The sequence below is a fragment of the Cariama cristata genome, unplaced genomic scaffold (assembly GCF_000690535.1).
Source record: "Cariama cristata isolate BGI_N322 unplaced genomic scaffold, ASM69053v1 scaffold21711, whole genome shotgun sequence".
NCBI lineage: Eukaryota > Metazoa > Chordata > Aves > Cariamiformes > Cariamidae > Cariama > Cariama cristata.
Window position 1 is genome coordinate 1 of NW_009600087.1, and position 14,182 is coordinate 14,182.

The 14,182-nt window shown below is 41.5% G+C and overlaps 2 protein-coding genes across 2 annotated transcripts; both read left to right on the top strand.

Annotated features, from left to right (window-relative positions):
• Positions 1-220: 220 nt before the first annotated feature.
• Positions 221-4,779, top strand: LOC104155250 (natural killer cells antigen CD94-like; the record flags this gene model as incomplete). The annotated part of the gene is made up of 5 exons (XM_009709926.1): positions 221-305; positions 1,618-1,704; positions 1,988-2,142; positions 4,191-4,303; positions 4,659-4,779. Coding segments are annotated over 5 exons (561 nt in total), but the record flags the coding sequence as incomplete, so codon positions are not given.
• Positions 4,780-9,728: 4,949 nt separating this feature from the next.
• LOC104169110 (C-type lectin domain family 1 member B-like) lies at positions 9,729-13,481 on the top strand. Its single transcript, XM_009709925.1, has 4 exons — positions 9,729-9,840; positions 11,698-11,787; positions 12,971-13,072; positions 13,321-13,481. The coding sequence occupies exons 1-4, from the start codon at positions 9,729-9,731 to the stop codon at positions 13,479-13,481; spliced, it is 465 nt and encodes a 154-aa protein (XP_009708227.1).
• The last annotated feature ends 701 nt before the right edge of the window (positions 13,482-14,182 follow it).

Consider the following 14,182-nt stretch of genomic DNA (forward strand, 5'->3'; position numbering starts at 1 on the left):
TGCTGGCTGGGGTTAAACCACAACAAGTGGATAAATAGGTATTTTCTCAAAATTACTCCAGGAAATTCAGTACAGTGATAACAAAAACTGCAGTAAGAACAAGAGATGCTCTGCAGAAGGGATAAAGGTGAACTGGTGTTATCAGAGATGTGGTAATACCACTGCATGATGAGGAGAGCTGCTGGTTTTGCTGATGAATGTTGTTTTTTTTTTGTTCCAGGAGCCTCTGCCTCATCTTCCTTCTATTGCTTTCCTCGCTTTGTGCCTGGCACTGCTTACAGGGCTGGTAGCCCTTCTGGCCCTGTGTAAGTACCATGATATCTCCAGCTGCTGCTGTGGGAGTGAGTTCCAGATGTACAGCTGCTTCTTCTCCCCCTTCAGACTGTCCCTGCTGTCCCTGTTCCCCTAACACAAATAATAAGGCAAGAAAAGTAACAGTGCAGCTCTCCCACAGAAGTACCCTCACAGATGAGTGTCAGCACAGGTCACTCAGGGTCACTAAAATCTGCACTTCTAGTTACCTTAACTCTAAGGGTTACAATAATCCTAATGCAAGACCTAAATCTAACTAACCCTAACCCTAGTCCTAACCCCCTAACCTTAATGACCCTAACCCTAACACTAAAGCTAATCCCTAACCCTATCCCTATCCCTAAGCATAAACCTAACTCCTAAACCTAACCCCAACCCTAATAGTAGACCATAACCCTAAACATAACCCTAACCCTAACACCTAATGCCTAACCCTAACCATAATGACCCTAACCGTAACCTTAATCCTAACCCCAACCTTAACCTTAACCCTAACCGCAACCCTAATCTTATACCCCTAAGCCTAACCTTTACCCTAAAACCTAATCCTAACCCTAGCCCTAACCCTAACTGCTAACTAACCCTAACCCCCAATCCTAACCCATTTCTGAAATGCTTAGTTTTCCCAGCCAGAAGCCCATCTCGTTGTCCACATTCTCTGGATAATGGTGCCTCCTCATGATTGTTACCGGAATATTTCACATTCAACAGATCCTTTTTTTTCTTGGATTGCAAGCTTTTTGCAGGGAAGGCAATCCCGACATCAAAGCATTGCGACTGGTGCATTTGCCAAATGATTACAGCAGATTGTCCATAGAAACATTTCAATTAACAACCAAATATGAGGCCACATTACATTTGGAAGCAGAGACAGAGAGTCCCTAGCTTCCTTTTGGCAGGAAGGAAGCAGTTGCAAGTGCCCAGGATGAACACTCAGGGTGGTCTATGGCATCACAGAAATGCTAGCTCAGAGGTAATTCTTCAGGTTTCTAGATTGACATCCACCCTTTCCTCCCCACCTTTCAAAGCTGGACTGTCACCAACCCCCAGGTAAACTCATCTGTATCTTTGTTCAGATGACTTTTGAAAATCTTCAAGGATGGAGATGCTCCCACCTTCCCAGGTGACCTTTACCAGTGCCGCACAACCCTCCTGGTGAAGAAAATGCAGATGATGTACACACAATGGTGGACATACAAACGAAGTAGACAAAAAAAAAAAAAACACCACACCAAACCAACACCAAAACCCAAAAGCTACAATTGTTTAAAAACAAGTTTTAACAAGCACTTTCATGCCCTTCAGTTTTTCAGGTTTCCAAGGATCTTGAGGAAGGAAAGAAGCTGCAGGAAATGAGGGAAGCATTGTGTTTTGAAGGGAAGAAGAAAAATGGTAAATGTGGTTGTTATGTAAATAAACACAAATCACTCCTTTTTCAGAGCCCTTTGACTGAGAGGCTATAAAATCACAGGGGAAAGATCTGATTGGTTAGTGTCTGGTTTTAACTGTAGTAGTATTTGAGATGCAGATATGTGTACACTAACATGCAAAACATTTCCTCGCCCCTCAAGAGCCAAGCTGATTCATGGCTACCCTTAAGCTTTTCTCAGTTAAACCAGTAGCTAAAGCCCCTGTATTCCTTGCAGGTCTGCATAATACTGTCTCTGATTTCTAGAAACAAAATGCGCTGTCTGTCCAGCAAGTTGGCAAAACAGCGGAGCTGACGACTGCTTCTACTTTTCAAAGCAGAAGAAAACATGGAAGCAAAGCCAGGAGTTCTGTTCCTCAAGAAACTCCACTCTTCTTGTGCTAAAAGACAAAGCAAAGATGGTACAGTCTTCACCTCATGCATTCCTTTATGTCACGTGTTTTAACTTCCAACAATCTTACAGGCAGAAAATAGTTTGGTCATTTACAGTGCGTGTATTTCATTTTCTCTGAGTCAAGTAGCCTTCCTGCAAGTCATAAGATTGTCATGACTTGTAACACTTTCTAAATTGTGTGCTTAGAGAAACAGTGAAATTATGTATTATAAGAAATAGAGCAAGCCATTGTATAAAATTAATTAGCAATCACTTAGGTTAATTAATTAATTAATTAGCTAATACTTAGGTTTTCACAGAGAAAACAAATTGCATATTATCAGCACCGAGGAGAGACCCAGCACACAGAATGCATGTTTTCCTTATCTCTTTCCACAAGTTTAATTACTGAGGGCTCCCATATCTACGTGAAATCTAGAGAGCGGCCAATTCACCATGGTATTGGCATTTGCACACTGCAGTGCAAAGCAACTACAAAAGGCTGTTGTCTGACCTGGTGTTATATCCTCACAGAGTGGTGTTAATGACGGCACAAAAGCTAGACAGCAGAGGATTATATTATGATGACTGAAAAAGGTTTAGGGAATTAATAATTTTAAGTAGTCTTACTAATTTGGTGGGGTTTTTTCTGACTAATGAAAAATCTGTAATCTTCTGTCAAGACCATATTTTTCCTTTTTGTACACATTTATTTGGGAACCTCTTTTTCAACAGCTATTAGGCTTACTACACAAAGCCCAAATATTCTTATTTTCTTTTGCTATATAAAACTTTTAAAGGAAACAAACTTCCCTGGAAATCTCTCTCCTTTTTCCAGATGGAGTTAGTTTGAGATGGGAGTTCTCAACTCTTTTATTTTAAGGCATAAAAGCTGGCATTTTGGAATTATTTTTTTTTAAGTGAAATTCAGATGGGTAGAGACAAAATAGAAAGCAGAGAAATAGTTTATTATTGAGTTTAGCAGCATTCGGAGGTCAGAATTGTGGTAGACACCTGGACACCACTCTTCCAATGCTGAATTCAAGAGATTATTTTGGTATGCTTTATAAATCCCTGGATAGTTTGATTCCAGATGTCTGGGTGCTTGCTTTTTCTTCCTTGTTTGGTATATGCAGCTGCAGCCAGATTGAGGCCAGACCAATTTAAGCCAGCTTTGGATTTTAGATTTTGGATGAGTCCCTAAACAGGCTACTAAGCAGCAATAGAGTATCTGGAGGATCTGAACAGGCTAAGGTGCTGAGGAACATCTTAGGTAGCATTTAGACACCTCAGGAACGATTCAGATGCCTAAGCATAGGTTTCTATGGCAATCTGAGATGCCATGGGGTATTCTCTTTGACTTCCAAATAATGCCTCATCAAGCCTCAGTTCTCCCATGGGTTCTGGGTCTTGCCTGTCAGCCATATGTGAAGGCTTCAGACAGGTTGGAGAATCTCAAAAGGTTCTAGAGGCCTGTATTTAGGGAACAGGTTCTGCCCTCTAGGCTGGGATTCATCTCGCCTAACGTCAGGCATCTACAGTGTAAGCAGTCTGCAACTTCAGAGCTACCTCCTCAGGCTTCATTACAGTCAGTGGGAGATCGGGCCAATACAGTCACTGGTCACAAGCCTTCCCACAAGGTGAGATCGATCACTTCTCTGGCTCCGTTGGGGCTGTTGGCTAGATCTCTACTGACTCGAACTGGGATTTAAACAGTGCTCCCATATCTATATCTAAACTGCAGATATCTAAAGGCAGTGTAGATACCTGAAGACAGACCAGATAAAACTGTTTTGTTGTTTGTTTGGTTTTTGCTTTAAAAAAAAAAAAAAAAAGCAGTGTTTTTACAGACCCAGGGTACATTTGTCTTGTGGCAATTCAATAAACAGTATTTGAATGATCCTATAATCAGAGGAGTCAGCACTGCCTCATGGAAAACAAGAATGGACAATAGGTTACTCCGCTATTGAGTAAGAGTTATCTCCTTTTTGGTTGCAGAACCTTCACAGCTGGGAGATATAGGAACTTAGATCTTATTTTTGAAATATTGTTGTGATGATTTTCTCATACCTACAGGTTTCTCTGCCACAGGATTCACAGTTTTACTGGGTTGGATTATCATACGTATCTGAAAGGAGCGGTTGGTACTGGGAGGATGGAACAGCTTTTTCAAGGGAAGTGACAAATTGGTAAGCTTTCATAACTTAGGACCAGTGTGATTCTATCTGATGGACCCCAGTAAATTATGACTTGTGCTTCTTCTTACTTTCCCATGTTTGTTGCATGTGCAATGACGAAGGCGCACGGAGACCATAGTATCTACTATGGAGATCTGAATTTGTGTTCTGTATAAGGAACAATGAGTGGCAAAGTACAGCTTGATCACATGCACCAGACTCAAAAAGACCACCCAGCACAAATGAAATAGCTCCAAGGGGGAAATAACTACTTTCCAGGGGCAAATCAGTATGATTGCAAATAGTCCAAATACAGATCACATGATGTGACCAGGACATCATTAAGCCATATCTTTTAATTTCCTAGGGTTATGTTCTATGACAAATTCTTCTGTGCCTCCTTATATGGACGGATTATTTATGCCAGTCACTCCTGTTCAACAAAGCAATTCTGGATCTGTGAGAAAGTGGCTGTTCACTTCGCCTGAAGAAGTATTGCAAGAAGGGATGTGGGATCTGCCACTGTGAAATATCAACTTTAGGAACTGGAAGTTTTAAATACATTTTAATTTTTATTTGTTTAACATGCAGTTTTCTCAGAATGGTGGTTCAAATGAACAGGTCATTAGAGACTAAATCTTCCTTTTCATCTGCATTTTTCCTCCCAAGCTCACAAATGAGAGAGGAAAAAAAACCTACAAAGCTAAAAACTACAAACCTAGGAAGCAACTTGAAAGAATTAGCTACACTCGAGCAATGATTCTTGCGTGACTCTCTAGGTTGACAAACAAATGTTCTTGCTAATCTCTGTATTTCTGGAGCTTCAGTTGGCTTTTTACACTAATACCTGCCAGTCATAAACCAGTCCAACTACATCCTTGATGATTTTACTCACTGAATTCTCTACTGTACACACTAACTTGAAAGAAAATTATGCCTCCACTTTTCTGGGTGGAGTTTCATTGCATAAGTTCTTTGAAGTTTTGTATGTCAGCATCTGTTTTGTGTTACATATGCATATGTTCCTTGTATATATACACTTTATATCTATGTGTATATGCCTTAGTATTTGGCGACTTTACTTAAAATAAATGAAAGAATACTAACATATCTTTAATATTCAATATTTCATTGGAAAATATTCTCAAAGACTGAAGTGGTTCCTTGGTAAAAAAATTAACTCCCCTTCCTAATGTGCTGAAAGATATTTGTGAACTGAATAAATTCACTATACTCAGTAGAGCCAAGTCATAACTCGTGGGCACAACCACCAGTTGAACTATCTAGAATTCCTGACTACTACAGTAGGAAGTGCAAGGCACAATGCAAGTAAGGTACTATGTTTCATCTGTTTCAACCCATTCGACTTGAAAAAAAAAATTCACAGCAGGCATCTAAGCTGCCACGTTACCCCTTTTTCTACCCAAAAATTAACACTTGACTTTTTTTCAAGCAATCTGCTATACGCCTTTGTTTGATGGCTGCATTGTGAAAACAAATGTTAGCCTCTGGGTTTCATGCTGACTACTTGGTGTGACTTTTTAGGGAGCATTCACTGTTACTGTAGGAAGGTCAGTTCAATGGTGATAACTTGCAGAGTACATTTCATTCATTTCTATGGCTCGATGATCTTTATAAACTTTTCCATATTTTCATATAGTAAACTTCATTTGGTCTTAGCCCAAATCTTGGCCCCAGCAGCTTAGAAAGAGCTTTTCCTCTGTTAATAGTGGCATATTTCAGAGGGAAGAATTTATAGTATCTAGTATTGTAAATTCAAGCAAATCCATTACTTCATCCAGTCTGCCGTCTATCTCAGAGGCTGTCAAAGTTCTTCTGACTACACACGTATGGAGCCCAAGACACAAGCTGCTCACGGAGGTCCACAATCCTTCCATGGCAATAGGAAGTTCAGAGAAGTGGTTCATTTGAAACACATTTTGTATGGAAAAATAAAACCAGTATTGTATACTAAGTGTGAGAGTAAAGTCCTTGGTGGAGCCTGAGACAACACAAATCTTGAAAGATTTGGGAACTAAAGAGAAGGTATTGGCTTCAACATCCCTTCAAACAGAACATGGACATTGAAGAAGACAGGGGTGAAGTGAACAAAGGGGTGCATTGGGGGAATGGGCCCTGTAATGCCGTCCTGAAGTGGAAGGAGCATGACAGCTTCACATTTGCCCATCTGCAACGAGATAACCAAGACAATGAAATGGGAGGAACCTAAATGTTAGCTGCTGGATAGGAAAAAGCAGAGTTCATGGATGTCAGGAAGACAGGTTCAGAACTAAAAGAGTTGAACCAAACACCTCAGCTGCACAGTGCCTCTTCACATCCTCCACTGCACTCTGTGCTCCAGGCCCTGCACCGAGAGCATCCTCTCTCATTCCAAATGGCCTCCATCTCCTTGTTATGAGCACACCCACTGCCCTGGAGGGGGTTCAAGCTTGCCAGTAGATGCCAGTGCTCACAGGCTGAAACACACTGTCAGCAAGATGCTAAATAATATGGTGCTAATCTGTCTTCACAGACACTGTCTGTAGAAAACAACAAAGAAAAATACCCCTTCCCTGTGAAGGTCAGCCAATTTACTAAAGAATTTCATGCTTATCCATCCCTGGATCCTCCTTCTCTGTTCTTTCTATTTCAAATCAGAATCTTAAAATATTTAACCATTATAATATCTTTCACTGATATGCTTTTTAATCAGTAAAATGTGACTAAAAGACTACAAGAAGGTGTCCAGGAGTACAGCTACAATGGCAGACATGGGACTATCTCTTTATCAGCAAATGCTCCTTTGGAGATCTCAGTTTTGTCTCCATATTCATACTTACGCTCTGCCAGGGCTGATTAGAGCACTACTAGAGGCAACTAACAGAAACTGTAGTAAGGGAAATCCCAGTTAAACACAAGGAGAATTTTCTTCACAATGGGGGTGGCCAAACACAGAAACAGGTATCCAGAGAGGCTGGGAGATCTCTGTCCTTGGAGACTGCATGAATTTGACTGGACAAGTCCTTGAGCAACTTCATCAGAGTTCAAAGCTGCCCCAGCTTTGCCCCAGTATATTGCTAGAAAGACACAGATGTGTGGGAACTGATGAGAACATGATACTAAGGGTATGTAACATTTCCATTTTCCTAAATCCCTCCCATTAAAAGTCTCCTGAGCATGGCATATATTTAGACACACTTCTTCTTTTAGTCACTTTTAAGTGGAGAAGAATCTGTATGTAAATAATCTCAATAAATTACTATACTGAGAGAGTTTCCTATCCCTCAGATATACTTTACTCACTGTACCTTATTTCATGATACCCAAAATCAATTTTGAAGTACACCTTCTAAATGTCAGTGTTCTCAAGAACTGCTTCAAGTATTCTGTTGCATGAAAATGTAGATTTCTAGTTTGTGGCCCTGGTAGAAGTAATTAATTACACGGTTAACATTTTGAGATGTATCTAATGTTTGCCCCAGCTTTGAACAGGAGGTTGAACCGCATGACTTCCAGAGGTTCCTTTCAAACAACGGCACTTAAGACATAAGTCTTAAGACTTAAGACACTATGGTTCTGCCGTATATCTTTTCTTGGGAGTGCCCGGACTCCTTGACACAGGTCTCAGCTCTGGCTCAAGCATCTTTAATGACAGGTTTCCAGTTACACAATCTCACCATCACCCTACAGATTCACATCGCTCTAAGCCTGCCTGGTCTTTCCCACAGTACCTTCTCTCTTTAACAGCATCTTTCAACTGGTATCATTTTGTTCATGGAGCATGGTCCTTCACTCTGTCCCTTCCTTCACTTGGTCAGTTTTTGTATTTGTTTTGTGTTAAATTAAATAAACCTCTACTCATCTGAAACATCTGGGGCAGCAGGTGAGGTGCCAACCTTTCAGAAAATTCTTTCTTGACATCATGACTTTAATACATCCTATATTCTCCTGGTAGTGGAACTTCCGAAGGAAAAAGGGAAGAGTGCATAGCGCTGTGCAGAAGGCCAGCAAGCTGGGAGCCAAGCTTTGCAAAAAGAAAAATGGGTTCCTATTGTAGTTGGGTGGTGCAGAGAATTTGAGTTACTAAAGGAAGTAGTATCCAGTCTGTTTCTCACGTTCTAAATTTGTCTCTTCAAATTAGAAGAAAGAGGAACAGATGATGCTATTTCAGGTCGTCTACTAATGTTCCCTTGAGCATTCTCCCCTAAAAATGGTAGTGAATCTTCCCTTCATACTCATATATCATGGAGTCATGGAAAGATTTAATTTGGAAGGGACCTCTGAAGTCCATCTGGTCCAAACTCCTGCTCAGGAGGTCTAATTTCAAAGCTAGATCAGAAAGTCCAGTCCCTGTCCAGTCAGGTTCAGAAAATCTCCAAGGATGGAGATGATGCACCCTCTCTGGGCACCTCTTCCAATATTTGACCATCCTACCTGTAACTGATGGCTATTGCTTCTTGTCCTTTCCCTGTATACCTCTGAGCATCTGGCTCCATCTTCTCCATAGCCCCTTTATGCAGTGAGAGACCTTAATTGGATTGTCCTTAGCTTTTTCTTCTCCAGGATAAACAAAACCAGTCATCAGAGTCTATCCCTGTAAATCAAGTGCTCCAGCTCCTAAGCACCTTGCTGGCTCTCCCCTTGACCAATTTTAGAAGTTATGTGTTTTACAGGATTTATTTTTTTTTTTTTTAACTGGAGAGCCCAAAGCTGGACATAGTATTCCAGCTGCATATTCACAAGTGATGGAGAAAAGAGAATCATCGCCTCCTTTGCACTGTTAGCTGCACTCTTGCCAGATTGGTCCAGTATGTGGTTAGCCTTTGCCACAAGGGCTCACTTCTCTTATTTGTTAAATGCTATCTGTGTCTTTTTCCCCACACTCTGGTTTCCCACTCCTCCCTCTGAGAAGATGACATTATAATCTGGACAGGACTTCCTACCTCCTCTGTGTGATTAGCTCTTTGCAGCTGAGAACTTTGCTCTCAGTTGAATACAGACACCCAGACTTTTAGCCCTTAATACTGAAAAATGAAAAAGGCACAGAACTGAAGTTAGTCTGCCTCTGAGATGAATCTAAGTTGTTTGTTCTGTATGAAAATGTGGAAAGTTCAAAGGAGATGAAAGTCAGGGAAAGGCTAAATGGAAAAGAGGAGAACTACCAGGCCATACTTTTACTAGGACTCATGTCATCGCTGCTTGTCTCTAGATCTGGTGATGCAGACCCAGGCTGAGATGTGATGAGTGGGAAGAGGAGTTCTTCCCCTGAAGGAGGACAAGGAGGAGTCACACATAACATTTGAATATGAATATCTTCCCTTAAAGCATTTGAAGCGTGACTCATTCTCCTATCCCCTCCCTCTTTCTGCTTTTCTTTTTGCTTCTCCTTCACAAATCATTCAGTCTGTCTTTTAAGAGGATCGTTACTGAACCACGAATGAGTTCTCAGATAATGCATATGAATACAGAAGAAGAGAATGGATACTCTACCTTAAATTACCTGCCACAGCATCCAGACAGACACTACATGTCCCTGAACATCGACCAAGGTACGACTGACACTTGCTTTTTGAACTTTCTATGATATGGTAGATAATGACAATAGGAACAGTGTCTCCTGTCCAGCTCAATACATAAGAAAAACATGTACTTATAGGTTTAATGTACTAGTTGTATTGTTTTGTCTGGCAAAAAACCAGCACGCATGAATGTGAAAATGCATAGAGTGGAACTAGTGCCATTACTTGCCCTAAATTTCTGTGGGAAAAAATGGGTCACTTCAGGATCAAACTCTGGAATGTAGGAATCAGCTTTACTGTGCTTAGTTTTGTTTATTGTTTATTTATTATTACAGGAAATGGCTATAGAGACAGGACAATCTGACTTTAGTAGGAAAAAACCTTTCATGTTTTGCCCTCTGGACCTCAATTTTTCAGAAAATGCTTAAGATTCATAGCCTTTAAGACCAGAAGGGATAAGGCAGCACTGGGCCTGAATGCATAGGTCATATCATCTCCCTTCCTCAAGTCCCATAGCTCCAGCTGAGCTAAACCTTGTACTACAAGAGCACATCCAGTGTTGAGTTAAATGTTTCTTCATCCGAAAGGTCCATGATACTGCATTGCCATGACCATTTGGTGATGGTAACTCTCAGGAACTTTTGAATCCAAGGAAACCTCAGTGGATATTTTGGACTCCAGAACATATATATATTGATATTTTTGGGTCATAACAACCCCATGCAATGCTACAGGCTTGGGGAAGAATGGCTGGAAAGTTGCCTGGTGGAGAAAGACCTGAGGGTGTTGGTCGACAACCGGCTGAACATGAGCCGGCAGTGTGCCCAGGTGGCCAAGAAGGCAAATGGCTTCCTGGCCTGTATCAGGAATACTGTGGCCAGCAGGACCAGGGTAGTGATCATTTCCCTGTACTAGGCACTGGTGAGGCCGCACCTTGAGTTCTGTGTTCAGTTCTGGGTCCCTCACTACAAGAAAGACCTTGAGGTGCTGGAGCGAGTCCAGAGAAGGGCAACGAAGGTGGTGAAGGGCCTGGAGCACAAGTCTGATGGGGAGCGGCTGAGGGAGCTGGGGTGTTTAGCCTGAAGAAGAGGAAGCTGAGGGGAGACCTGATCACTCTCTACAATGACCTGAAAGGAGGGTGTAGTGAAATGGGTGTCAGTCTCTTCTCCCAAGAAACGAGTGATAGGATGAGAGGAAATGGCTTCAAGTTGCACCAGGGGAGGTTTAGATTGGCTGTTAGGAAGAATTTCTTCACTAAAAGGGTTGTCAGGCACTGGAACAGGCTGCCCAGGGAAGCAGTGGAGTCACCATCCCTGGAGGTATTTAAAAGACATGTAGATGTGGTGCTTAGGGACGTGGTGAACTTGGCAGTGTTAGGTTAACGATTGGACTCGATGATCTTAAAGGTCCTTTCCAACCTAAACAATTCTATGATTTGAAGAATTTTCCTGAACTGGGCTTCAGCCTGGAGCTGGCATGCGGCCTGAGCACTGTGTGCCCTGAAAGCAGGAAGGATTTGTGCAAAATGTAAGATGGTGCACAAACACTTCCTTACTTTGTTCTGACAGAGCACAGTAATGCAGTACTGCCATAGGAGAACAGGGGCATCACCTACCTCTACGTCAAAGGATCACTACAATGTTTCTATAGTTTCATCATTTGTCAAAGGCAAGGAATCCCCCACCTGTTCCGTTTAAACCATGTCCAGTGTTTCCTTTCAAACAGACCTCTTTAACTGATGCACCACATCTTCTCAGCTTGTGTTTGGGTTGATCTTTAAAATATATTATGGCCTGGAAGGGGAATGGTCTTTCATGGAAGGGTGGAGGGTTGGGAGTGCTGCTGAACAGGATGCCTGCCCTCAGATAAATTGTTGGTTTCTCTCAGGGCGCTCTCTTCCCTTTGCTGTATGGTGGCCAGCCATCTTCACTTTGTTTGCACTATGCCTGGCCCTCACCATAGGAATGATAGTCCTAGGTAAGTGCTGAAATATACTGTGTTCCTTTATTCATATTAACACCTTGGGAATAGCTGCATTGAAGAAAGGTGGCAGACTGACTGCAACAAGGACAGTCATAGCTCATCCTCCCCAAATATACTGTGCTTTCCTCTCCTCCAAATTGCCTGCGATGAACACTCTGCAGCTTGGTGCACATAAGGCTTTGAGGGGAGCATTTTTTTAAGTCTGGACCTGTGCCCAAAGTAAGGATATAGAAGTCAAAATGATATATTTTGGAAAGACTGGGAGGAATGGATTCTGTCCTCATCTATCTATTACTCATTTAATTGCTAATTCGAATTGAATTATAAAATTCTAATGTTGACTTTCATAAATCAGTATGTTGTTTCCCTTCTTTTCTCTTGTTGTTCAAGTCCCTCTACTGTACTGGAGTACCAGTTCTTGTCTCATTCCCTTAATAAACCTTTCATGTTTGTAGACCAACCTTTCATGTTTGTAGACTACTGTCTTAAATTAGTTCATATTAGTATGTTAAAAATGGATGTACTTCTAGCACTCAGATTCATGAGGAAATCTCACTTTTTCTGTCTGTTTCACTCAGTCATCCTAGTTTACCTGAGATGGGCAAGAGAACTGAAGACTTATATTTATATTAGCTTTCACCATGTGTGACGAACTGTACCTGTACTTTCTCTCACAGAGCCTGGACATAGTTGTTCTGAGCTGTTGCTACCAAAAGCCAGTATCTAAATATTGTTGAGGAAGATACACAAAAAAATCCCCCCTACTTTCTTTGGAGAAGTTTTATCAGCCTTTAAGAATAAAAGTTTTTTTAACCTGAAGTATGTTTAGAATTTTAGTTTTTTTCAAAGTTTTATATAACTTCCTTTAAGAGTAACATGATTAGTTCAAGATAGTCATTCATAAGCATATGGTTTTTTGCATTATTTATTCTTCCATTAGGTTACCAAGTGGCCTGCAATGTCCCTGTGATTAAACCGCATTTAAAATTTGGAAATCTCTCTATCCATCTTTTTCTCATCTGCTAATCTCCTCATAATATGTGACACTGTAGCATCAGAGTTGCATGTGAGCACACTGTTGCAAAAAGTGAATGTGCAATATATGATGAAGCACGTATCATGTAGGAGCATCATCACAGCTTTTTTATCTCATGAAGAATATCTTTATAAACTCCAGGTCTCAGAGATTCTCAGGTACCTGCAGCACATAATGAAAACTTGCAAGGACTAAAGAAGAGATTGTGCTTGATGGATGACAGAAACGGTAAGAAGACAGCAAGTAGAACTACTGCTCACACAGCCTGAAATCTGTGTGTTAGGCCTTATATCAGATTAAATAAGGGTCTTACATGCTACATCAGATTAAATAATGAGTTTAAAAAAAAAAGAATGAGCATAGATGAGCCCCATAAAGTGCCATATACATTTCAGCTCTGCATAACTTTGACTTTCCAGGTCTATGGGTGTAGGCTTCTCAACTCTTCCTTTGGCTGTTTATAAGGGACTGATGGTTTCTGTCTGTTCTAGGACCCGTATGTTCACTCTGTCCTGTAAACTGGAAATGGTTTGGAGGCGACACCTGTTTCTACTTTTCAGAAAAGGAGGCCACGTGGAAGGAAAGTGACGACTTCTGCTTCTCCCGGAACTCCACCCTTCTTACGTTGAAATGGGAAAGCAAGATGGTATGATTCCAATCATATTGGTATTCTTTGCACTGGTATCAACTATTCAAAACCCCTGACCAGTCAGCAAGCACCTCTTGATGTTATGTAGTAATAGAGGTACTGTCCCTAAGGTCTGAGGCAATGCAGACTGCAGAACATTTAACCACGAATGTGTAATGATGAGGTAGCTACCAACACAGGGTATTATTCAGCCAAACAGTACACATGACTAGCATGGAAGTGCACCACTAGACCTGCTGTTTACAAATAGAGAGAGACTGGTGGGAGATGTGGTGGCTGAAGGCCATCTCGGGCATAGTGACAACAAAATGATAAAGTTTTCAATCATTGCTAAGGTAAGGAAAGGGTACAGCAAAACAGCTACCTTGGACTTCCGGAGAGCAGACTTTGGCCTATTCAGGGCACTGGTTGAGAGAGTCCCCTGGGAAACAGTTTTGATGGGAAAAGAGATCCAGGAAGGCTGGACACTCTTCAAGGAGGCCATTTAAAAGGCACTGGAGCACGCTGTCCTGATGTGCCGCAAGATGAGCCGACAGGGAAGAAGACCGGCCTGGTTGAACAGAGAGCTTTGGTTGGAACTCAGGAATAAGAAGAGAGTTTACCAGCCTTGGAAGAAGGGACAGGTAACCCATGAAGAGTACAAAGACGTTGTCAGAGCATGCAAAGCGAAAATCTGAAAGGTAAAAGCCCAGCTGGAAGTCACT

Bases quoted from the DNA above. Each gene is read 5' to 3' on its own strand.
- LOC104169110 (XM_009709925.1), top strand. From the start codon at position 9,729: ATGAGTTCTCAGATAATGCATATGAATACAGAAGAAGAGAATGGATAC. The intron at 11,788-12,970 runs GTAAGTGCTGAA...TATAAACTCCAG, and splicing joins CATAGGAATGATAGTCCTAG to GTCTCAGAGATTCTCAGGTA. The intron at 13,073-13,320 runs GTAGAACTACTG...TGTCTGTTCTAG, and splicing joins AAACGGTAAGAAGACAGCAA to GACCCGTATGTTCACTCTGT.